Source organism: Toxorhynchites rutilus, chromosome 1 (genome assembly GCF_029784135.1).
Source record: "Toxorhynchites rutilus septentrionalis strain SRP chromosome 1, ASM2978413v1, whole genome shotgun sequence".
Lineage (NCBI taxonomy): Eukaryota > Metazoa > Arthropoda > Insecta > Diptera > Culicidae > Toxorhynchites > Toxorhynchites rutilus.
The window spans coordinates 12,181,399-12,207,599 of record NC_073744.1 but is presented as its reverse complement, the minus strand read 5'-3'; the positions used below and the strand labels follow the sequence as shown (position 1 = coordinate 12,207,599).

The following is a 26,201-nucleotide window of genomic DNA, read 5'->3' as shown; positions in this document are numbered from 1 at the left end:
GAGATCCCTGGCTCTAATTCCGAATCGAAAGGTGGATGGGAATCGTCGTAGACGTGATCAAAGCGAAAAGAGAAAACGATAAACGAAATTAGTAATGAGATAAGCAGCAAAACGAAGCACTCGAAACATAGAAAAATTTGATAATTAAGAAATGAATTTCATGGAGTGAGAGAAAAGATTGAAATCAACTCAAGCCCAATCGGTCCCATCAAGCGCTGACATCATTAAAAGGATTTGATTGTGCAGCAGAGAAAAGAACAACATAAGAGGGTAAGAACGCGTTTCGGAAGATATTTTCAAAATGTCATCAATTATGTAAACTTAGCTAAGCTAGGCTGTCCGAAATAAAACGGGTTTTAATGCTTCATCGAATAATCATCATCAGGTTTCAATCTTAAAGTCTATACTGAATGGAACAATTGATTCAATCGATGATCGATGAGTCTACAGATTATGGATGTCGATTGTTCGGTTTGGAAGTTCAACAAACACACAAACAAAGCATAAATGATCTAAGGTTGAACGTAATTCCCGTCTCTTTTAATGGAATTACGGAGCGATTATCCATCTGATTGCTTTTAAACTGTAACTATTTTGATACAAAACAATGACGACTTCCAACTCTCTTGTTGACCCATATGAATTCGACCAATTTCAAATCGATTCCAAATTTAAATGAGCAAGAGCGACGATAGAACACAACGTAAATTGCCATCCCATCCTCCCTTGCTGATGGTGTCTTATCCGATTTGTAAGATTCCGATCTCCTGTGCACGATTATAGGTTAGGTAAGTGTGCTCTGGTTTCTACTTGCAGCACTTATGTGGGTGTGGGTGTTTGCTTGTTCGGATCATCCACTTTCAGGATGTTTCCGAACGATTGTGATTGTGATGCATTTGCCAGCATCAAGTTCATCGATTGTTTTCTGCGCCGAGAAGCAACTGGGATGAAGAGGATGCCTCAAATAGGATTTCACTGAGTGGTGAAAATGGATCCACAATAGTCGAGTTCACCTTGGTTTGCATGAGCTTCTTCCTCAAACAGAATGCACTTTGCATTTGTCTACGCTTGATTTGATTTGGCACCGAGAGAAAATTTACAATCGCAATCTTGGTCCCTTCGTTTCGCTTCAACCTTCTTACGATTCTCGATCGATATCGGAACAGATCAATTGACAATCGAATTAAATTCAATCTCTCCGTTCTCGCCCACACGAAACGTTTATCCAGAGCGACACTGTTCAAGTGCTACCGATATTGAATTTCTTCGGTTCGCATTCCCGGAAACTCTTCCCACTAATTTGCGCATCATTAATTCACGCACTCCAACGTAATCAAAATGCTAATTTCGATTACGGCCCTCAACAAATCGTCGGCCGAAAAGTTCCACATTTTACATCGGCGTCAATGAATAAATTGCGCCTATCATTTCACTAAACCAACATCCATTCCGTGCCATTCCATTCCACAGAACAACAATGCAATCAGCGCTCGCTGCGTGGGTGGGCAAGAAGCCGATTTTAAAATTCCATTTCATTTCATTAATTATTTAATTTCAATTAAATGAGTTAGCAGAGGATGATGATGGCGCTGGTGGCTGATGGTAATGGTGGTGGAGGTGGTGGAGATGCTCCCCCACCTCCATCGGCAGCTAGCTAACTTCGTATCCGAACTACGAGGATAACACCGGAATTGGCTATAGAGCGAGTGTCGAAGAAGAACAAGACGAAGATATCGGAATTTTTCCACTACAATTTGCTTTTAAAAAAGTTCCACTCATTCCTTCGACGCGGCGAATGGAAACAGAGTTGAAGGGAGTGGTTGGTGGAGGAGGAGAAGGTTGTTTTCCATTTGTGCGTCCGAAAAATTAGCCGGAAAATTTCATCCGCAATCTTCTCCTCTGATAATGGGTTTCCTGGGGAAGGAGGAAGAGGAGGAGTAATGAGACAAACCGTGGATGCTGGAAGAATGCTGGATGCGCTTCTCGGTCGTTTTGGAGGAGCGGAAAGCACTTCGGACGATGAGGCTAATCCCGCCCGCGCAGGATTAGGCATTTGACAGTGTAGGACCAATTGAGGGTGCATTTTTAATTATTTCTTCGTAGTTAGCCTTTTATTCTTGAATCACCTTTTGAGATCAAGACCTTTCAAATGGAAGGACACGTTGGGTTTGGTTATTACAAACCATTTCACTACTGTGTGAATTGATAAGGAGCTGCGGAAAATTTCAAATTAGTCTCTACAAATTATGACATATGACAAAAAAAAGAGGGATAGCTGAATTCTGTTTTTGTCGTTTGATGGGAAACATTGATCCAATGTTTGAGTGTTCGTGTTCGCAAAAATGGAAAAAAACGAGTGGAAATGAAATAAATGTAGAAATTAACATAATGCACTAAATGAAAAAAAGGTATAATAAAAAATGTGAAATATTAAAAAAATGAGAAAATATGAAAATGATAGAAAAGAAAAATTAATGAAATAAAAAATAAAAATTAGCAAACTGTAAAGTCAAAAACTGAATAATTGAAAACTAAAAAACTTAAACTCTGGAAAACCAAAAATTTGAAATAATATTAAATTTGAAAATTTTGAAAACGAAAAAAATAACAAAACTAAAATTAAACAATGGAGAAATGAAAAAAATGTAAAAATAAAAATTGAAAAATTTTAAATTGAAGTATGAGCAAAATAGAAAATGTAACAAATGAAAAAAGCGAAAAAAATGAAAATAGTAAAATTGAAATAATGTAAAAATAAAAAAAAATGGAAAATTTTCAAATGCCTAATCCTGCGTTAATTTTAAATTTAAAAATGGAAATATAAAAAATGTGCACGTGAAAAAAAGTAAGAAATTAAAAAAAGTGAACCTGAAAAACACATTCTAATTACATCAAATTAAAAAAAAAATAAAAGTTAAAAATAAGTTAAAGGGGAAAATGAAAAAAGGGAAAAATAACAAAACTAAAAATGTGAATGAAATGAAAATTAAAAAATTAGAGTAGAAAAATAAAAAAAGGAAAAACTGAAAAATAAAAAAAACCGTAAAATTTTAAATTTCAAATTTTTCTACATTTAACAAAATTTAAAAAAAATGAATTTAAAACATGCAAAAAATTCAAAAAAAAATAAAAAAACACTTCTAACTGGAGGCTAAATACTTCTGGTGTTCAGTGACCCGGGAGGCATTCTAGATAGGAAGGCATGAGATAGGAACAGTTGAGACCAACGGGCAGGTTCATACCCTTGCTGATTCCCATTTGAGAACCATTCTGGAATGGAATAATGATAAAAATCCAGATATGAAATACCTTCTTGAATAATACAACAAATAATAACTTCTGGAAGAGCCTAAGGTTTTGAATATGGAGAAGGAATTGGTCGGCATCCAAAAGTCGGCCATCCTTAGCACCTGCGAGATATATAATAGAAAATGTTTCTTTTTTAATCGGAGAATGAAACAATGCAAAATTGAATATAGTTAAAAGGAAAGGAGAAAAAAGCAAATGAGAAATGGGAGAATATAAAAATAGAAAAAAATAAAAATAAAACAAACGAAAATTGAAAAGCAGTAAAATCGAAAAAAAAAACATAAAAAAACTGGAAAAAGTTTAAATTTAAAAATGGAAGTATAAAAGGAAAATAAAAACATAAAAAAAAGCAAACGAAAAAAAAAAATAAATGAATAGAAACAAAATAAAAAAAGGGAAAAACGAAAAATTTTAAAATCTAAGGACAGTTTGAAATTTGAAAATGAGAAAATGAAAAATAAAAAAGGGAAAATTGTAAAATTAAAAAATGTGAATATGAAGAAAATTTAAAAAATGAAAAAAAATCCCGGAATTAAGAAAAAAACAATGGACAAAGGAAACAAAAAACAAATAAAAACTGAATATGCAAAAATGGAAAAACGGAAGAATGGGAAATTGAAGCAATAGAAAATGGGGAAAAAAATAGAAATTGAAGAATGGCAAAATTTTAAAATGAATAATGGATAAATGAAAGTAAAAAAAAATAAAAACTCTAAAAATGAAGAAATATGAAAAATTGGCAAACGAGTCAAACGTAACAAATGGAAAATGTAAAAAAACTTAGGAATTAAAAAAATTGAAAAATAGAAAAAAAAATTAAATTTTCTGAATTGAAAATACGAAAAAATAGAAAATGGAGAATATGGAAAAAAGGATCGAATGAAATGAATGGAAAAATTGAACAAATTGAAAACCAGAAAAGCGAAAAATTGAAAAAAAGGAAAAATATTTAGAGTTAAAAAAAATTGTAAAATGGATGAACGAAAAAATGGAAACATGGCAAAAAGGGAAAAATGAAAATATTGAAAATGAAAAAAGGAACAAAGGAACAGTAAAGGAAAAATGAAAAAAATAAACAATGGAGAAGTGGAAAAATTGTAAAAATAAAAATTGAAAAATGTCAAATGAAAGTATGAGCAAAATAGAAAATGTAACAATTGGAAAAAGCGGAAAAAATTAAAACAGAAAAATTGAAATAATGTAAAAACGAACAAAAATATGTTGTTTAAAAAAATTTAACATTAAAAATGGAAGTATGAAAAATTCAAAATAGGAAAATGAAAAATAAATAAACGAAAAATTTTAAAATGAAAAAAAATGTGAAAATGAAAAAAAGTAAGAAATTAAAAAAAGTGAACCCAAAACAAATTCTAAATACATCAAATTCAAAAAAATATAAAAATTAAATAAAGCTAAAAGGGGAAACGAAAAAAGGGAAAATTATGGGAATTATGAAATTCAATAAAAAAAAGTTCAAAAAATGAAATTGAGTGTGAAAAAATGGAAAAATACTGAGATGAATGGAAAAATAAAAAAATTGAAATGGAAAAACGGAAAAATTGAAAAAAGAAATGGAAAAACGGAAAAATTGAAAAAAGAAATGGAAAAGGGAAATTTTAAAATTGAAGATGGTTTAATGAAAAAATAAACACAATTAAAAAAATTTTAAAAATCAAAAAGTGGAAAAAAATCATAATAATATAAATAAAGATTGGAAAAATAAAAGAATATATAAGTGGAAAAAGTGGAAATTAAAAAAAAAAGAAAATGGAAGTATGAGCAAAATATAAAACGCAACAAATGAGATAACAGAAAAAAAGAAAATTTAAAAATTCAATTAATGTGAAAACGACAAAATCATAGAAAAAGTAAATAAGGCAAATTTTAAATTTAGAAAAGAAAGTATAAAAAATATCTAAAACGGAAAAATGAAAAATAAATGGAGGAAAAATTGTAAAATGAAAAAAATAAGTGAACATAGAAAAAGGAAAAAATAGAAAAGAGTGAACCTGAAAAAAATGGAAAAATTCACCAAATTCAAAACAATATAAAAGTTTAAAAAAGGTAAATGGAAACAAATGAAATTAAAAAAAATTATTGAGCAAAATTATAAATGGAAAAATGTAGCACAAAAAAAAACAAGAATAAAAAAATGGAAAAACGGAAAATAGGGAAATGAAAAAAAAATTAAAATGCGGAAATAAATGTGGAAAATTACAAAATTGAAAAAAAAGGAAATGGAAAAAAATAAAACGTGGGAACGGAAAATTGAGGAATAAAAAAAAAAGTAAAACGTGGAAGGAAGAAAGAAGGTAAAATGAAGAAAAAGAAATTAATATATAAATTAATAAATTAAACCTGAAATTAATGAAAAGAATGAAAAATAAATGAAAAAGATTAAAAAAGGGAAAACGTAAATTGAGTGAAAAAGAGTGAAACAGAAAAAAAATTAAAATGAAACAAATGGAAAGAATGTTTAAAAACTGGTAAACTGAAACATTGTAAAACTAAAAAAACTGAATATTCAAAAAACTAAAACCTTGGAAAACTGAAAATATTTGCATTGGAAATAAAAAACTAAAATGTGAAAGAAAGAAAAATTGAGCAATTATAAACGAAAAATGGAAAATGAAAAATCCAGAAATCAGAAAACTAAAAAACTGAAAAATTGATAAAATTTTCAAACTTGTGAGTTTGAAAAATTAAATTGGAAAAAAATGAAAAATTAAAATCTAAAATTTCAAAAAAATTAGTTTAAAATGGGAAATGAAAAATGGAATATTCCAAAATGGAAAAGGGTAAATTGGAAGAATGGAAAAAATATCAAACGTGAAATTTGAAAATTAAAGAATAAAAAAATTAATTGAAAATATAAAAAATAGTAAAACTTGGAAGAAGTAAAGAATGGAAAATGGAGAAAATGAAAAACAAATGGAAAAACGGAAATTAATGAGAAAAATGAAAAAAATTATAAAAATTTGAAATACGTAGAAAATGTAGATAGAGTGAAAACGAGCGAAAGCAATAAATGAAATAAAAAAATGGAATTAGAAATGAAACAAAAGGATAGAATGTAATTTTTACATGTTTTAAAACTGTAAAATGGAACATTTGTAAAAATGAAAAAAAAATTAAATAAATGAAACAAGAAAAATGTGAAAAAATTGGAAAAAATTAATCATGGGGAAACAAACACATCTGGCTACCGCTCAAAAAAAGAAAAAAAAAATAGGAATGCGTGAAAATGATTCCTGAGAAAATAAGAGAATTAGCCCTGGAAAAAAATGGAAAAATAGAAGAACCAACAAATTCAAAAATGGGAAAATTGATAAAAATGAAATTATAATTAATAATTAAAAATTATTGATTATTTAATATTGTTATATATTGTTTATTATTTATTATTTACTATTCAGAATTTATTTATAATTTAATACCTCATGTTTATTATTTATAATTCACGTATGGAATTAATTGGAATAAAAAATCAAGAATAAAGAGTGAAGAGAAAATTGCGGCTGATTTCAAATTGTTTTATTATTTTTCGTATAAAATTCAATCAGTGGGTAAATATCCTTAATTCCGGGTTTGTATTGTATTCAACTTTGTAGTTCATTCGTCTGTAAGGTAAAAATCAACAGAAATTCCTCTCATATCAGTCGATATTCGGTTTTATATTCTAAACGAACGATATCTGTAATGTCTGTGAGTTTTCATTCCTATTGTATTTAAAAAAAATTGCGTTGAAGTAAACTTCAGAGTAGTTGACTGCCGAGAGAATTTTTTCTACTACATTTTCAAATAAACTATGCTGATCACTGAATTCAATTACTTCTTTACGGAAACAAATCATCCCTTATATAGTTGGATGAACATTTTTGGACAAGAACATACTAAATCCTGCATACATCACATGTTCAACAAACAAATATCGAACAAGTTGTATTGATTATGATAAATAACTTGTTGAACTCTGCAACAAGTAGTCATACAAAAAAAAAACATTTATCTCCTTCACCCTCAGCCAGACCGAGTTGGTCCGAGACATCTCAACCCAATTCATAATTCCATCACGAAAACGTCATTCTTAAAACTTTTGACCGAAAGAGCAACCCCGACGGGTGGCGCCCTCCTTCTTCCAGTGGGTGGGCTGCATAGATATAAGTGATATACGCTTCGGTTCCCCCCATGAAGTTAATTCTGAGCCCTACCACCAAGCACCAAGCAGCTCGGACCGGAATCCTTCACGGCGCTCGCCTTGCAACAGACATTTATGAGGCGTTCTATTCACATAGTCACATAGCGTCGGATCTCTTCTCCGTGACTCCGTGGGATGGAAACAACTCTGCCTCGGCACTGCTGCTGCTGCTGCTGCTACTGAAAATGATGATGATGAAGATGATGATGACTATGGTCTGCCGTAGAGCGTGACGAGACGGGAGTTTGGGGGTGGTTTGGGATGCTTGATATAGCACCGATAATAGCATTTTTGCTGAAGCACTCGTTCTCGGATTGGAGGTCACATGTGTGTAAGACATCGGCAGGCGTTGACTTTGGTACGTGCGGAACTTCCAAAGTGGGTCTCAGGTGTTCGGAACGACCACTTGCCGAATCGAATCCCCTTTGGGGGTTGGGGGTGGGGTGAATGCAGGTGCCATCGATAGCATTGCAATTCGATCATCATTCGTGTCGATGAAGTGGAATATTTATTTATTCATTTGGCGCCCTTGATGCGGAAAGTTTGAAGCGAGTTCGATACGGGCAATGCTTCCCGTTGAGGGTATGCATAATGCTGTAATGAATAGACGCGTGCAAAACTTCAAAGATCGCACGTAATTTCACAAAAGTAACTTTTCCACAACCGGAGTACATCTGTTTTATGGGAAAAGTTTCAGTGTCTTCTGCCGGTGCGTGGGGTTAAAAACTTGGAATCCTACTGAACCCCAAGAGGCACATTAAATTCAACACTTTCGAACATAATTTCCAATTTGAGTCCAAGTTTTAAACGACTTTTCCGATAAATGTAGCCAATTCGATCCTCCCGGTTGATTGATGATGATTGACGTGGGGTTAACTTTTCCACTGCCACGAATCCCACCACGGTTGGCCGGGCAGCAAATCTTCCTTCGTCCGGAATTCCCCAACTCAGCGAAACAAAAAAAAAAAAACAACGAACAAATACGTTCGTTCCGGGAAAACAAAAATTGACGGATCCGGTGTGAGTGTATGAGCGCAAGGGGATGGAATGTTGCTTGGGTCAATTGCTTTCAATTTGCTCAATTAATTTAGATGATTTGAGCCAGCCCGAAATCCTCCCTGTGCTGCCTTATCGGAATCGTAACATACACACACTCGGACCAGATGGGAAAATGCTGCTGGCCGCTCCTAACGAAGTTCAAATCCGGTCGGCCGAAGCGACGAGAAAAAAGGAGGAATGGACGAAAGTGATTTCTGGGGAAATCAGGGAATTAGCTGGCCCTGGCCGCCACGCGGGCCACCGAGAGGCTAATGGATGTTTCTCTGTTTGCAATTGGGCAGCTTTAGGTTCTTGATTCATTTTTCCCTCTTTTCTTACCTCTCTTGTTTATTTGTTGATTTTTTTTTCTTCTTGTTCTTCTATAATGACTCTTTACAATATTTAACAAACATTTTTCTCTCTCTCTGTGTGTGTGTGTGTGAGTTGGGGGGTGGATGGCGCGTATGGATGGATGAACGGCTTAAATCAAATGGACAGCTATTAAGAAGAGGTTATGATGATTAAGATTCGTGTATGCTTTCGTTTGCCTTATTTTCCTTGCTAGCATCGAAAGATAGTAGAATAACTTACAACACGATAGAGTTTAGTTTAGTAGTAGTTTGTTGGTAAGGAAGTTATGATACTTTTTTCTCGATAGATGTTGGTTTTATGTTCCATAAAGAGATATGTTTGCTGGGTGAGTGTATAAAATTTGTTTTCCTATCCTAATGGGGGCTTCGATGGAAAATCTTTAATACAAGGATTGAAACCAGATTCAAAATGTCTTAAAGAAAAGTATTCAACGAAACATTTGTAGTATTTAGATTTGCCTTACTTAACATCTAGCTGTTTGTTGATTCTCATTTTTTGTTTCTTTTTTTATTTTTTTTATTTTGAGTCTTGATGTGACGCTGAATAACTCGAAAAAGCGAAAAAATACACTGAAACAAGAGCAGATCTCGATTACTAACAACAATTTTTGTTTTTTTTTTTTAACTTCTGAGATTTTACATCGCACTTTCTTCGATCTCGTTTTCGCATTTACATCTCTCGTTTACTACTTTTTTTTTATAAACACTTATAAAAATATTTTGTGAGTGTGTTTACCTAATCCTCGTACTTTTTAGACTTCAATTTTTTCCACGTTAATTTCGTTCCCATTCTATACTCGAATACCTAATCAAAGTCTTAGCAAGTTATTTTTTTCACCATCTCTTCTGGTTACTCTGGACGATTAGCTTTAAAAAAACAAATATATCCTCAATACACTATCACCTATATTTGGAAGGGATGAAAATGGTTGCTTTCTGCCCAAGACAAGATCCGTAAATAATACATTTGGAACATTAACTTTTGAATAATACTTTTTTTGGCGCGAGTTTCTCGATTGCTGGTTAACTTATGTCGACAGAAAAGGAAAAACAAACCAGTTGAAGAACAAATAGAACAATAAAATATTTCCCCGAACCGCATCGATTTTGGTATTGGGTTAACAGAAATGGCATTAAGCGAACGGCGTCCTTAAATTAGTACTCCCAACCCTGTGGTCATCACGAAGTCCGGTGTGAGCAATTCAGAGGAAAGAAAAAAAAAAGATTACACCAAACATTAAAGCCCAATAGTTGAGATTTCACACACCCACAAACTGTTAGGCATTGTATACGGGGTGAAAATGCTCGAAATTAGTGAAGCATTTTGTAGGCCCACATAGGAAAAATCAATTGCCAATTCACTTACCGTGTGACCCGGTTTTCCTACTGGACCGACTGGACCGGAATCGCCGCGTATTCCTATTGGACCCTGGAGGTTAAACGAATGATTTGTTCTCAGTATCAGTATCAGTTTTTCACAAGGCATACACTTTGTCCAACTTCTATAAGACCACCTTGAGTATATTTCGTTGTAACACAAACAGTTAGAATTTCAACGGGATATTTTCATACATTGTTGAACGCTTAGAATAAAGTATATTTCACGTTCAAAAGAGTCGTTCGTTTATTTATTAGGCTTAAACATGATAATTTCAGCTGTCCAGTTTTTATATTACCATTTCAAAATTCATAAGTATTTTCAACGAAAAATTCAAAACAATCGGCAGATGTACATGTCAATAATTGGATACCTTGCTAATTCGGTTATTAACCTGGAAAACTCGTATTGGCATACTAGTTACCAAATTCTGCAGATCGGATTTCTCGATATTTTTCCGTATCACCGAAATTGTGGCATTGAGTACATCAACCGTGATGTGCCGCTTTCCCTCAGCTTAGATTCTGCGTGCTAGGATCCCCCGAAGATTTTCAACAAAATTTATGTCTGGTGAGCTGGCAAGTCCAATAAGTCATGTTTTTGGTCCTTAATCGATTACGACGATATCCATTTTGCGACGATATCTACGCAGAAACGGTAGGAGAGGATTCTTGAACATTTAGTCCTTGCTATTTATTTTGATGGATGTGAAAGCAATCTTGAGTTTTCCGGTTGCACAGAATCCCGAGAAAACCATGCACAAGCTTCCACCAAAGTTCCTGGTTGTAAAATACTGTTCAATCCACATTGACCAAAGTCAAAAGTGAAAAAAAATTGCCGTCTTATATTGAAGAACTGTTCGTTATGGTATATAGCAAAATGTATCCTTTCGAAAACATTCCTTGTCATAACACACCTCTCGTACTTCTCATCAACTTCTCGCATGCCGATAATTTTCACGTGTTTTTGCACCAAAGATCGTACACTGTATGACATGAGTAGCGATGTCAGTTAATTGCTCGATTAATTCAAATAATCGAAATAATCAAAATGTATCACGCAAGGGATTCACGTACTGATATCGTGTTTGTCTTGGATCGATCTTCACTTCACGATCACCATTTGATTTCTCCTTGACATCAAATACCATACGATCGTCGCCCTCGCAATTCTCGTGGCACTGGCCAAGGTCTTGGTGTTCCTCGATGATGGTTAGGTCCATCTCTTTCATCTTCGTGTCGTTGGATGGGCGTTTCTCATTTGATAGAAATCTCTTCATCGCTAAAGTTCGAGAATTTCCTAGTTGATGGTTGGGCACGCGGCACGGTAATTGGACCACAAATATTATACACATCATTTATCGCCCGCTCTCTACAATCACGTTTGCAAATTGACGCTGTGTATACGGATTTCTCGGCCGCGTTCGACAAAATCAATCATGCTATCGCAGTAGCTAAACTTAAACGTCTCGGATTTCACGGCTCTTTTTTGAGCTGGTTACATTCATACTTGACAGATCGCATGATGGCAGTAAAAATCAGTGACACTATATCATCTCCTTTCGAAGTGACATCTGGCGTACCTCAAAGTTGTCACCTTGGTCCTTACATATTCTTACTTTATATCCACGATGTTAACTCTTGCGTGGAGTGTCAGAAACTCGCATATGCTGATGATTTTAAGCTATTTACATCCGTAAATTGCACTAACGACGCAGTATACTTACAAAATCAACTCGATCTTTTCTCTGAATTGTGCAATATCAACAGAATGGTTTTGAATCCATCGAAATGCTCAGTCATATCATCCTCGCGGAAGCGTTCACCTGTTGTCTTTTCGTATAAACTACGCAATGAGCATTTAAATCGCGTTGAGATCATCAAGGATCTTGGCGTCATCCTTGATTCAAAACTTACATTCAGAGAGCACATCTCGTATATCACCACTAAAGCACCCAGACTCCTGGGTTTCATATTCCGCATCACAAAACACTTCAAGGACATTCACTGTATCAAGGCTCTCTACTGTGCACAGGTTCGCTCAATCATTGAGTATGCTTGTGTTGTATGGTCGCCTTACTACCAGAATGGTGTCCGGCGCATCGAGGCAATTCAGCATAAATTTGTTCGTTTCGCTCTACGTAATTTACCCTGGAACGATCCTTCTAATCTTCCTAGCTATGAAGATCGTTGTAGGTTGATTGGGCTCGATTTATTGAGTTTACGAAGGGACGTCGCTAAGGCGACCTTCATATCTGACCTAATTCTCTCTAATATAGACTGTTCAGATCTTCTCGAATCCATTAATTTCAATATAACATCACGAAATTTGCGCACTCGCACATTTATTCGTATACCCTCCTCACGTACCAATAACGGGTATAATGAGCCCGTTTCAAGCATGTGTCGCGTCTTCGACCGTTGCTTCACCTTCTTCGATTTCAACCTAACTCCTTCTAATTTGAAGAAGTCTTTTTATTCGCTCTTAGACAATAAGTATATAGTATATATTAAATTTATCATTAGGGCACTAATGTTCAGGCCTGTTGGTAATTGTAATAATAAATAAAATAAACAAATCAACCATCTTCATTACGTCGATACTTTCTGCATAAATGATCCTCTATCTGTTGTTCGTCGCTGGTCGGCACTTTCTCTTCAGCAAGCTCTTCTGGCTCGAAATACTTTGGAATTTCTTTTCCACAACGGATCCTCATTGGTGACACACAACACGCAAAAGTTTCAGTTTCGAACTCATTGAAAACACCTGCAAATACCCATCCAAATTGTGTCTCATACAATGTGGGTAGACCTTCAGCTAATTTCTGTTGAGTTTGCTTTTGGAGAAATTTGGAGAAATAGTTCAGCTTCAATCAGTAGGTCCACTCGTTGAATTTGGGATCGGCTAACACAATGCCTGGCGGAATGTTCCATTCCTAGATGTCAACAGGAACGAAAGGAGCTTTGCCTGTCACCTTCCTTGTCATCAACCAGTTCACGTCACTTTGGAATCCATTGTAATCGGAACATTGTCTCATTATCACACGATGTAGAATTCGAGATTTTGCACCCTACACCAACAACTTTGGAAGTGCCAATAAGTTGACAGCAAACTCAGATATAAGGTTATCTTGAGATCCAGAATCGAGGAGGACACGCAGCTTAAATTTTCTTCCACCTTTCGATGCTACGTTCATCGAAGCAGTCATCAAAAGAACTTGTTTTGCAGGTCGTTTAATGCTGGAACACGCTGTAGACAGTGGACTTTCGGGAATGGCCGATACTGATGCTGTTTTCACTGCGACTCTGCGCACACTTCACACGCACTCACGGATGAAACGGATGTCACAGGATGACATGCTGAGAAACTTTATGGATTCATCAGTTCCCCATGTTCCAATGTTTGCTCCCACTGCTTTCGCGTTTCTCCATCGAGGCATGATGTCAGTGTGAAGTTACTGACATGATCAGCTGCCCCATCAATGTTTTGCTCCATAAATCGCAGCCCCTCTACATGACGATTGCAACTGTCAATTAAGTTTCTTAGTTCTTTCCAGCACTGATCAAAACAATCAAAACGGAAACTCGTTAGAGGCGAATGAACTACAAAGTTTAAAGCCTCTCAAAAACAAAGAAAGAAGAAGAAGAAAACGGAAAATGTAGCTGGACTTATAAAAACTTGACACTTGAAAAATACAAAAACATTTGTTTACGCTCAGCGCTTGCACACACACATATGAACATCATGCAGTGTATGGTAGTTACCAATACCAATACACTAGAAAGGAAATTGAAGCGTTGTTTGTTTGCAATGACAAAATGCAGCTAGATCATCACCTGATCTCATAGAAATTGGACAGAGTGTAGAGTGTATACTCACTGGCAGTCCCATTGGTCCGTAATCTCCTTTCTGACCCTTCTCGCCTCGGTCACCCTTCTTTCCGTCGAAGCCTCGTGGTCCAGGGGGCCCATGGTGTCCAATAGGGCCCGGCAATCCTGGAGGTCCCGGTGGGCCATACAACACTTCTCGATATGGCTCGTCAGCCATTCCTCCTTCCGTGTCCTGTCGCCGTCGCATTTTCCTAAACTTCTGGGAAGATTCTATCAGTTATTTCACGATGGGAAAAAAAATCTCACAACAGAGCGCGCTTACGGAATCTCCTCGATCGCCCTTGTCACCTTTGACACCCGGATAGCCTGGAGGCCCCGGAAGACCGGGTGGCCCCATCAGCCCGGGCGGACCAATATCACCCGGATCACCCTTCTCCCCTTGTGCGCCCTGATACCCTGGAAGACCGGGAGGTCCCTCAATTCCTGAAATCAACCCAATCAAAAATCGTAATAAGAAAGAAACAAAAATCACGGTCTCCAAATTACCTGGTTCACCGGGCATTCCATCCAGCCCTCGTGGTCCGAGCGACCCGGGAGCACCGACCTCTCCCGCATCACCCTTCTGTCCTGGTATACCGTCTCGCCCCGGCAGTCCCGGAGGACCCTGTGGCCCTGGTGGACCCCGGAACTGAGCCAGCATGGCCTCGTCGTAATCGTCATCTTTGCCGGGGCCCTGAATGAGAACAATCATGGACAGACATTACTGAAGACGTTAAAACAGCACTTTCGGAAAAGCTTCTTTCCAGATGAATGGATTCAAAGTGAAGGTCTGTGTGTTGTTTTTTTTCCTAACAGTCAGAGTTTCATTTCACTGGCTGGCGTGGGCGCAAACGATGGCGCGCCTCCAGTTGTCTACTGTCGAGAAACTTTAAAATAATAAAACATTGTGCCAACAGCAAACTATTCAATGAATAAACGATTTCCACAACAATAAGCAAAATAATTAACAATTCTGTGGGATTAAACTGACGGGAAATTTATATGCACAGATTTTCGCACTGTTTCGCGAGCGTAAACCGCCTACTCTCTGAGCTGCACGATGCAGTTTAGAGCCTGTCAGTGGGCCTCCGAAAGCATGGCAGTTTGCGGCGCGGCGGCGTGTGTGAGTTGGTGATTTATTGTTGCCAAATCGCTTGTTGTGTGTTAGCAGGCGGAGGCATGGTTTTCCGCGGATTACTACGATGATGATGACGATGAGTAATTGTGGCAATATGAGAGAGGGAGAGGGAGAGACAGAGACAGAACATATCGTTCCTTCTTGCTGTCGGATTTATTCGTTTTGACATATGTGCTTGAGAGAGAGTGAGTGGATTTATGGCAAAAATAACTTTAACATTCCGTTTGTTATTTATATGTCTAGTCTCATAATTTTATGAAGACTTCTTCTTGCCAACATGTTCTAATGTCAACATGATTCTGCTGTCATCAATCGTGGCATAATCGTTCAAAATGATTTGCATCTTTGCAATATCTAATCGTTTAGAATACTGCTGGCACTGAAACTTGATAAGATGGGGCCACCTTTTACGGGAAGGTATAGGGTTTAAAATGATAATCTAAAAGATGAACATTTTACGAAAAAAATCAACTCTATCATTTCTGGCTGGATTGCAGTGATTTTGGATCTATTTAAAAATAAAATCAGAATGGTGCATTACGTTTGCCCGGTTGATTTTTGTTTTGAAATACAATACCGTGCCACAATATAGCCTACTACACTTTTTCTGAGTGGTTGTTTCTGTTGCAGTCGTTTTCTGCGACAATTTATCCAGGGAACCGATTCGAATAGTTGACTGTTGGATTTCATGTTTATGTTGATAAGCACCCCTCCTACATGTTTTTTATGATATTTGAACAACCCTATAATATGTACGACCTGTCAAAAGTGGGAAAAGTAAACAAAAATAGAAAATCATATGTTTTCTACATGCGGATGTAATTTTTGCGGCCTTGATATTAGGCATTTTCAGTGGTTTAACTTCAAATTTTGATTCACTGGAGCTTATCTTTCGGTAGGTAAGTTTACACTGAAGCGATTTTGATATGTACCAAACAGAAAAATTTATTTATGGGTGAAAAATTCTAATGATCCAAAAAATCGTATTAGTGGAGCGAAACAGAAAGCTGCCAGTGGGGGTGAAATGAACAGTGAAATAGTATTTATGCATTTGATATTTATTCTATTCCCAAGGAGTGCCTCGCGTGTTCAAGCGGAAATCAAATCGCCAAACTTGGGCGTCGAATCAGGTGGCTGCAACCAGAAGAGAAGTACATGATGGTACGTCCGTTAATGGTGTTGCGATTAAATACCAAATCCCTGGAAGTACACTGATCAGACGTTTGGCAGCACCTGAAATGTCTATGCGTATGTGACCAAGAGGGAGAATTTTCACTGCGGAACAGGGACGACATTTGTTGGACTTGGAATGTCGGTTTTATGGCTTTAGGCAAAAAGATGTGTTAAAACCAACATATGAGTTAACTGAACGAAACTCCACTGTCCATCCTTTGAAAACATTATTAGAAAAATGGCAGGATGAGACTGGCTTTTCGGATTTCTACAGCGAAATTCAGAAATATTCCGAAAAGCAGAAGGTACATCGTACTACGCGTGCTCGAGGAATTCATAAACCAGCAGTACATTCCTTCTTCGATCGCTATGAAAAAATATTGAAGAATAAGCGCCTTTCATAATCATCCCACGGGCAAGGATGAACGAAGAATTAAAAAAGGAACCCCGACTGGGATGAAATTCCGATGTAATTCGTTAGGGTAAAGTCTGCTTCATTTAATATTGGAACAAATTCTTTTGCTCATTGTGGCGCTCCTAGTGGACGGATTTGGAAACTTTTTTCACCCACGTGTCGGGAAATTCATTACCTTTCACCATGTATTTATGTCATAACACCAAACGATAGCATTTTGTAAACAACCGCCATGGAAGCCGAACGGAGAGATAAAATTGTGCACAGTTTTCTTGAAAATCAATTGTTGTCGGCATCTAAGCTAGCTAAACAGCTTAAAATGCCCAGAAATACCGTATGACGTGTTATCAAGCAGTACAAGGAAACATTGACGACGGCTCGGAAGCCGCATTCGAAGCGTCGGAGTGGAACTGTCGACCGGAAACTGCGTGGGAAAGTCATCAAGGCCGTCAAGAGGAATCCCAATCTTTCAGACCGCGATTTGGCCAATAAGTTCCAGGCCGCTCACAGTACGGTGCGACGAATTCGTCTCCGGGAAGGAATAAGGTCATTCCGAGCCAGCAAACAGCCAAATCGGACGCTGAAGCAGAACAATGTGGCCAGAATCCGTGCTCGAAAGCTGTACGACCAAGTGCTGACCAAGTTCGACGGATGTATTCTGATGGACGATGAGACCTACGTGAAGGCGGACTTTGGGCAAATCCCAGGTAAAAAATTTTATTTGGCGACGGCTCAGGGGGATGTACCTGCAAAATTTAAGTTCGTGTTTGCGGATAAATTCGCCCGCAAGTACATGATTTGGCAGGGGATATGCAGTTTAGGACAGAAAACCAAAGTCTTTCTCACTGACAAGACAATGACATCAGAAGTCTACAAAAAAGAGTGCCTACAGAAACGGATTCTGCCGTTTATTCGTGCCCACGACCGTCCAGTAATGTTTTGGCCGGACCTCGCAAGCTGCCATTACAGCAAAACGGTTATGGAATGGTACGCAACGAACGGGGTCAGCGTAATACCGAAGGACCTCAACCCCCCAAACTGCCCCCAGTTCCAGCCGATAGAGAAATACTGGGCAATCACGAAGCGGAGGCTTAAGGCAAAGGGAAAACTTGTTAGGAACATGACTCAAATGAAGAACTGGTGGAATCAAATCGCCAAAACGATGGACGAAAAGGGTGTGCGTCGCCTAATGTGCGTATTACGGGAAAAGTACGAGAATTTCTTCGAAACAGCAATGAATAATTTTTTTATAGTAAAGAAAATGCTACATTTGTATGAAAAACAAATTATGAATTCGTTAATAAATGACTGAACTACACGCAATTGTTTGTGTTCCAATATTAAATGAAGCAGATTTACATGCCGACAGAAGTATTTTTCGAATAGTTTGATCATTTCTTGAAATACACCAGGCCAAGTGACGATGTACCAGCTTTGCTTATCGAGGATGGACACAGCAGTCATACAAAGAACCTTGCATTTGCTGAAAAGGCGCAAATAAACTTTGTAACATTTCTTGTGCTACCCTTCCATTGCAGCAATAAAATGCAGTCCCTTGAAGTTACATTCATGGGGCCATTTAAGCGTCAGTATGCAAATACCTCTAAAGTTTTCTTGCTCTAAAGACCAGGCAGAGTGATTGGTATAGGAGATGTTGCTGAATTGATGGGAACGGCATTTTTCAAAACAGCTTGCACGAGTATCGCTGTATCAGGATTCAGAGCATCTGGAATATGGCCCCTCATGTGTTTCCGGATGATTCGTATGCACCATCAGAGGTCACGAATATAACTGAGTTGCAGCCCGTTGAAAAACCAGAAGCGATGCAATCATTTCCCATCATCCCGGAAGCACAGATGGTCGGTAAACAATCACTGCAGGTAAACACATCTCTACTCGAGTACACTAACATCAGCGTCCAAGAATCTAGTTTCAATGTCACACCAGAAGACATTTGTCCACTTCCGAAAATCAAAGGGTCAAGGTATTCCAAGACAAAACGAAAGGGCGAAAACTCAGTCGAAATTACGTCTGACTCCTACTATGAAGAATTAGCGGCAGCGGATGCTCAAAACATGACACAAAAGAGAACGAGATTTCTCTGCTTCGGTTGCACTTCATGATATACGAGAGAGCAAACTAAAACCGTCATGAACGGTTTCGGTGCAGAAAGTTTACATTCTTATTTGCCTCTAACTCATTACATGTCGAACCTCTCCATGCATCATGAAACAGTAGAATCATATGCTACGCAAAGCGAATGATTCATATGCAATTACTGCAACAAATCCTGAACTATAAATGTCAGAGAGTGCAAACTATGTGAATATTTGGCTAGCTAGATAGATCAATATATTTCAAATAGACCACAAAGTTTTACTAGCAGCGCCGCTCCAGCGAGAAACAAAAACTCTCTCGTTATAGCTCTTCTCCCATTCGCCGCTCTCCGCAAATGGTAACCGAATGATGACGTAATTATTCATGTATCATTTATCACTCTGCACTTGTCTGTGCAGCGCTTATTCGCTATAGCTATTCAATATAGCAATTCAATAAATAACAAGGCATTCTTATATCAGAAGATGGGCTTTTAGACACGGAAAGAGTTTTTTTTTTCTAACAACAACAATTTTTTCATGTATTCTTCGAAAAAATTTCTAATCCAAAGGCTAGATAGCGATATGGTGTATTCGGCAAAGTTTAAGACAATCTTAATACTTAAGATAATTAGATTAATGATTATTGTATGGGCTGCTTATTTATAATTTTTCAGAATTTGAAAAAACATGAATTTAAATTTTTTAAATAATTTTTTCAATGTTATTTTTGTTAAATTTGAATGGTATTTTTTGATGAAAATTAAAACAATTTCGTAGAGTTCATTAGTTGGCCACAATTATTGAGGTTTAACAGTTTTTGGGTTAGATTTTTTTTGTTAATATGTAAAAAATCTCAAAATTAAACTGAAAAAAATATTGAAATGTAAGTTGGGTTAACGTTACGAGTAAAACGTTGGTTTTTCAGGAGTTCCCATGCTAAAATGTCATATATTTCAGAAGCTACACCCAAAATTAATTTTAAGCAAAATGACGGAAAATGTGCCACTCCCGAATCTTGGTATAGCATTTTTACAATATATATGCTGCAGCGATATAAGGGCAATATGAGCGAGCGAAACGAGAGACACATTGCAGATAAGCACGCATTAAAGCTTTTCACATAATTTGCTACATACACGGCCGAGACCGAGAAGGATACAAATTCACGATTATACTCTCCTATTTATTCTTAGAAAACACTTTCCAACATCATTTTGTAATGAGGTGTAATATTACCACGCATTTGTACAACAGCACCAGTGGCTATGTGGATAGCTTAGTCGTGTAAAACAGCCTTGCATTCCAGCCGGTCTTGGTCCGATTCCCGTTGACATCGTATGGATTCTTTTGTTTTGTGTACAGTCCCAAGCTGACGTTCAGTCTGAGAGGATGATACCATAAAAACAAATTTTTTGAAACTTTTGAAAAAGAAGCTTTTATTTGCTTCCTTGCACCCTTCAGCATACGAAAAAGCCTTTTTTTCTGTCGAAGATGGATTTTTTCTGCCAACGCTAGTAGTATTATCTACTATTTTTCTGAATACACTATATCACTATCTAGACTTTGAGCAAAATTAGGAATAGTTGCAATCAGAGATTCTCGTTCAGCTGCTAGATAAGTATTCAGTCAATCAATCTAGTTTTCGATGAGTTGTTCAATGTTCAAATTTTCGTCTCTTCCTTTTCACCAAAAGTTCATTTTCTGAGAGAGGAATGTGGGGAAATATCTCTCTGTCTCTCTGAAGTCCAATGAAAATGATTCTTCGTATCTCATTTAGTGCTGAGAATATGGAAAATGAAACAAGGAATGAAAAATCAAAGCTAGCTTGACCAACGTTTTTTTTGGCTAATCATAACTCGCCGAAAAAGAAAATAGGCATCGCGTTTCACGCGGAAATCGAAGCGAGCGTAGAACATCATCCTCGCTTCGCATGTTCTCAACTGTGAGTGAAAACGGATGTTTTTCTTCTCACGTAGGTGAACATTTCGATCTCTAGTTGTAATTTTTTTAGAGAACATGAAATAAGTTGCTGTTCGAAAACTCTTTTCTTGTAGAAGTACCTTTCTTCCGATGTATGGATGACTTGTTGTTTATTGTCTGCGCTATTCACAAATTTTTTTCAGAATTTCGAAAAGTATGTTTTTGAGAAAAATGAATCATAATTTTAAAAACATATTTTTTAGCGTAAAAAAATAAACAATGTCCTATATTTCATTCTTCGACGAAAATAAAATATTTTAGGTTTTATAGTTTTTGAGTCTTCTAGCAAAACGTGTTCTAGTTTGTTTTTTTTTTAAATTTCAAGTATGCAATGTTGTTTAAATGGCTGTACTTCACAAAATGAATCTTTTCCCAACGTATCTCAACTTGCGATTTTGCATACCATTGCCATTAAATCTGGTTAATGTAGTTTTGCATCCCTAGCCTGAAGTCACAACACAGCTCCTGTAGAACTCGGTTGAAGCTCGCATATAGTTTTAATCCACATTTCGTAATCGTTTTCAACTCTTGAAAACCGCTATTAGTTTGCTATCATCTCTTTTCGGAATCTCAGTAAAAGAAAAAGAAAATCTCTTCCACTCTCTCAGTCTCTCGCTCAAATGCCATATTCTGCGCTGAACGGCATCATATATGGACGATTCTATTTTTGGACAATTTGTTGGAAATCTTTTCCATCTGTTTCTGTCCCTGATTGCATGGGCCATACGGAACGCCATTGGGATAGGTTTTCCGCCCATGTCGTCCCCTCCCCTTCACCATACCAAGAAATCTATTTCGATACACAACAATTTAGCACCATAGTTTTCTGTCGCACCTTGTTTCGTGTCAGGTTGCTTATAATCGTAGGAGACATATGGCCAACGTTCAACCCGACTCGACTCGAGTCGTCTCATCGTGGTGCATCGTTTTTCGTTTTCCATCTCATCCCTCCACCCATCTGCCACTCGAGCATCACAACATCGCTCATTTAGTTAGAGACTCAACACATCTTGCGTCGGTGTCGAAAAAAAAAGACGAAATATTTCCGCCTACTGTCGTCAAGTGGTGAGAGTAAATGTGGGAATGCAGCTCATGTGTGACAATTAGAATAACGCTGTACTTACCTTCCCGATTGGTTCCGGCTCCCGTCTCCAAAGCCCCACCACCCAGGCGTTAGTGCGATCAAAGCTGTTTACGAGTGAGGGAAAAAAGTGCTACGATTTCTACTGCAAAAGTGCGTACATTTTGGTGGGCGGGTTTGCGGGGTGTCGTTAAAATAAACAACGATTAGGCTACAAACGAAATTAGAACAAAACACAAAACGGGTTAGAAGAAGCAGTTTTTCAATTAAACACCAAAACCCTATGACAACAGTAATCTACGGTTGTAGCAAAGGACATACCTGCGCACACATACTTACCCTTGTACACGCATCTGTAAAGGGGGGAATTTAATTGGGGGGGTGGGGAGTGGGGGTGAGCAATTCGCTTTTTAATTGTCATTTTGTGGGAGGCGATTTGGGTCCCAATCGAAACCGGATTACTCTTCGGAGAATTGGATTTTATTTTGGCTTTCCTTGCATTCAGGGGGAGTTTTCCGAATGACAGGGAGATTAAATTCAATTTTGAGGCTTCCAGTCAGCTTAACAAAAATAAACGGGTTACGGGAGAGGAATGCTTGTAACGAGAGGTATGATCAAAATTATCGTTAGGTTACGTGTTACGTTTATAACATTTTTTATTACAAATCGAATGTTATTATTTTTGATGTTGGTATTTCTAGTTGAAAACATGATCTAGGTTAGTCCACTTTTTTTGAATGCTCCGGTTTAACTCACCCGTGTCAAATTCTAAAAACCGGACAAACCATGATCAGAGGTGAGCAAACCGCGATCATAATTTCTTTTTGAAGAAAATAATTGAAAACCATAAGCAAATTTATAATTTTAACGCTTCATGGTATTATTTGCAACTAGAGACTTAGGGCTTTTCAACAAACCCGAACTCGTTTTAATAACATGTGATTTTCTTAATGACATGTAAGTTCTAATAATAAATATGCAAATTATGCTCTGTTGAGAGGTTTCAATTTAATTAATTAAATCGACAAATCAGAACATTCACTTTATGGATGCCGTGGCATTCTAGAGATATGATGGTTCTTCATAATTTCTCAATTAAATGGTTAGTGCGTAACACTTTTCTCCAGAGTACCGATTCTTATTTCAGAAACCAAATCCCACGCACCAACATTCTGTTTTGGAACTGTTTGAACTTGAATACATCATTTTTCTGTGGACATCCCTAGCCCCAAACACGCTTGTTGCGCGTTCAAGCAAATGTTTGCTCCAACCAGTGTTGCCACATTTAAATCTGTACCGGAGGGGTTAAACAATCTTACTCATCTGTACTTTTTTCCGAAAATCTGTGCCATCGATAATATATGAGAATGATCAAATGAAAATCTTTCAGCTCTTTATGTTGCATCGTGAATTCAAGTTTTTCAGCCCGGAACAAACGATTCAATCTGTTGATCTGGGGCAAAACATACGTCGCACCGTCCGACGCGAATCCATCCAGACGATCCTTGTAGGGAATTTCGTTCTTATGAAACTGATCAATCATTGCATTGTAAATGCTTTTAAGATCAGCAGCACCAAGCGATACTGCGGCGTAAAGTTGGTATGTACCTAAATGTTGCTTTATTCAAATGTAAAAAATATCACAATTGGAAAAAAATCTGTAGCAATCTGTACATTTTGACGAAAATCTGTACTCTATACCGTACAGAATCTGTACCAAAAATAACGAAAAAATCTGCATCATTCCAGATAAATCTGTACGTGTGGCAACACTTGCGAAGAGGCGAAAAGATTGCCCGTTAATGTGAGCGCGTTTTCCAACAGCTACTGCGATGTGGTTGCAGTAACGCAACGAGTTGCAATTGACACCAAGAAGGACATCACTGTCGGATGAGTGCGTGATCGGGATGAGCTATTGGAAGCTCATTGTCAACATTATCAACAAGGGCGTATGTTGTCAATTGTCGACAGCTGATTCACACTCACTTCTCTGGGAGTCGAGGGGGGAAATTGATGACGACAGCGATGATGGTGATCAACTGGCGCCATATGAAGAAGTTATGGCGAAGATTGAACGAAAACATCTCGAAGTGAAGTCGATGTGAACATGACATGTGTGAGGAATTTCGAGTAAATATGTTCGCGGTGTTCATCTGTCGGTTGAACTGACAGTCGCTGTTTGTTGTTGTTGCCCGAGAGTTATTTTTGCATGATTACATGTGTAATAACGATGAAAAGCCGTTGTTAATCCTCCTGTACTCGCGTGCAATATCATAACTCGTATACTCGCGTACGGTGTCAAAGACCGAGAGTTGAGTTTCTCTGTAATATTGCTTATGTGTATTTTTTAAGCTCTATTGGTATTTATTTGGAGAAGAGGGTGTAATTGAAGGAAAAAACTACAGAAAATATGTTTTCTCAGTCTGCATTCAGTTTTAATAGTCATCTGATTCAACCTCCCCAAAACGGAGTATATTTTTGTACTCCAACACAAATAACGAAATTTGATTTTCTTTCCTGTTATTAACAAAAAGCAAGCAACCGAATATAGTTCATGAAAGTATTAGAGCTTGAGCTTGGGTAGACTGTACAATTCGTAGTTGCTCTCCGTGATTGACCTGAACCAACCAAATTGCACAAAGAACACACAGAATGACGCTTGGGACTAGCAAATCATTCTCGTTGTGCAATTTTCGGTGATTGGAGCTTTCAATGATCAATAACGACGCCGGCCACGTCCTTACAGTCACCAGGGGAAGGGTAGGAATGTTAGTATGATATTCGCCGCCCGAAGGCCAGAAGGGTCGCCTCTATAGCGTGGTTCCCTAGCGTTTATCATGGAAGGGATAGTTTGTTAGTGGGAAGGGGTAATAATCAGGATTCACTGTGGTAAGTGATGTGATTATGCTAACGCAAACTAGAGATCACTTGACGAAACGAAAACTTGAAAACCAAATGCATTTCGTAGCCGTGAAGATATTAAAGGGTGACCTGAAAAGGTCTCTGCAAAAGGATCATAACTCTGGTAAGTGAATTAATTTTGTAAGCGTTGACCCAATTACTCGTTGAAACGAAAACTCGAACATCAAATGCATTTCGTAGCAGCTGAACGGTAACCTGAAAAGTCTCCTCTGTTCAACGGAGCAAAAACTCGAAAATCAAATGCATTTGAAGATTGAATATATTGAAGGGTCACCTGATAAGGTCTTATCAGACTCGGATCGGACTTAATACTTGTGCCTAGTCGCACGTCATGCTCTTCCATTGTAATACACGGAAATCACGGAAGTTTTCCGAATTGGGACTCTAGTCTTGCAATTTATATAGTTCATGAAAGTATTAGAACTATAAAATAAAATAAAAACGTATCAATCGATTGTGGTTTCGTTGGAGTAAGAATCAGAACATAACATAACTGCATGCTCGAAACAAACATATTTTTTGACGTAGAACTACGTCTTTCATTAAGGGTGCCAAATCAGAAAACAGGTCACGTTTTTATGAAATAAAGTTAACGTTAATAACGCGAACGGATTTTGGCGATTTACATACTAAACGAATCGGAAATTCCGTAAGATTTGTTTAATATGCTATACATTAGATTCCCCTGGTTTGTAGATGGTTAAAATTCATGAAAACTTTAAGCGTCTGCATTTTCCCATACATTTGTTCTGTCCATTTGTGTGCTTTCCCGAACAGAGCTGTCAATAACGAGCAACTTATCGACGACCAACGGAGGGGAAATCGTAGGATTCAATGTCTCCGTGAACAAAGGAAAAGTAGAAGAATGAAGGGGAATACTTGCCTAGAGTATAAACAGTGGATCTCGCTGAGGCAAACTTTCATTCGACATCGGACTGTTGAGCAATCCAGTTCACTTTGCTTTCGCTGCGCTTCGATCTTAGATTGGACCCCACCAGTGGTAATCCAACTTGGATATCGTCGTTTGGTTTTTCTGTTCGTTTTTTGCGTTATTCGTATCGTGTGTTTTTCTTTCCGCGTCATAAATTGGACGCTTTGATAGTGTGTGATGAGCAAAAAGAAGAAGAAGACAGGCTCGAGTCCTGCAAAAAACCAACGCATTGCCAGGGGCAATAAAATTTCGAGGGAAGCGTCATCTAATGCTGCGCGCGATGTTGGTGCAGTGAAAAG

The 26,201-nt window shown here is 37.3% G+C and overlaps 1 protein-coding gene across 10 annotated transcripts in view; it reads right to left on the bottom strand.

Annotated features, from left to right (window-relative positions):
* The window catches only part of LOC129766673 (collagen alpha chain CG42342), a 520,858-nt gene that overhangs the window by 47,577 nt on the left and 447,080 nt on the right, over positions 1-26,201 (bottom strand). For 8 of the 10 annotated variants that reach the window (XM_055767263.1, XM_055767276.1, XM_055767284.1 and 5 more), the window contains 4 exons: positions 14,671-14,857; positions 14,447-14,607; positions 14,174-14,383; positions 10,283-10,345 (listed from right to left, as the gene is read on the bottom strand). In XM_055767263.1, coding sequence (XP_055623238.1) covers positions 10,283-10,345; positions 14,174-14,383; positions 14,447-14,607; positions 14,671-14,857 — 621 coding nt within the window. Of the gene's footprint in view, positions 1-8,861; positions 10,087-10,282; positions 10,346-14,173; positions 14,384-14,446; positions 14,608-14,670; positions 14,858-26,201 lie in introns of those variants that run through there. The other 2 variants (XM_055767309.1, XM_055767280.1) reach the window with 2 other exon arrangements.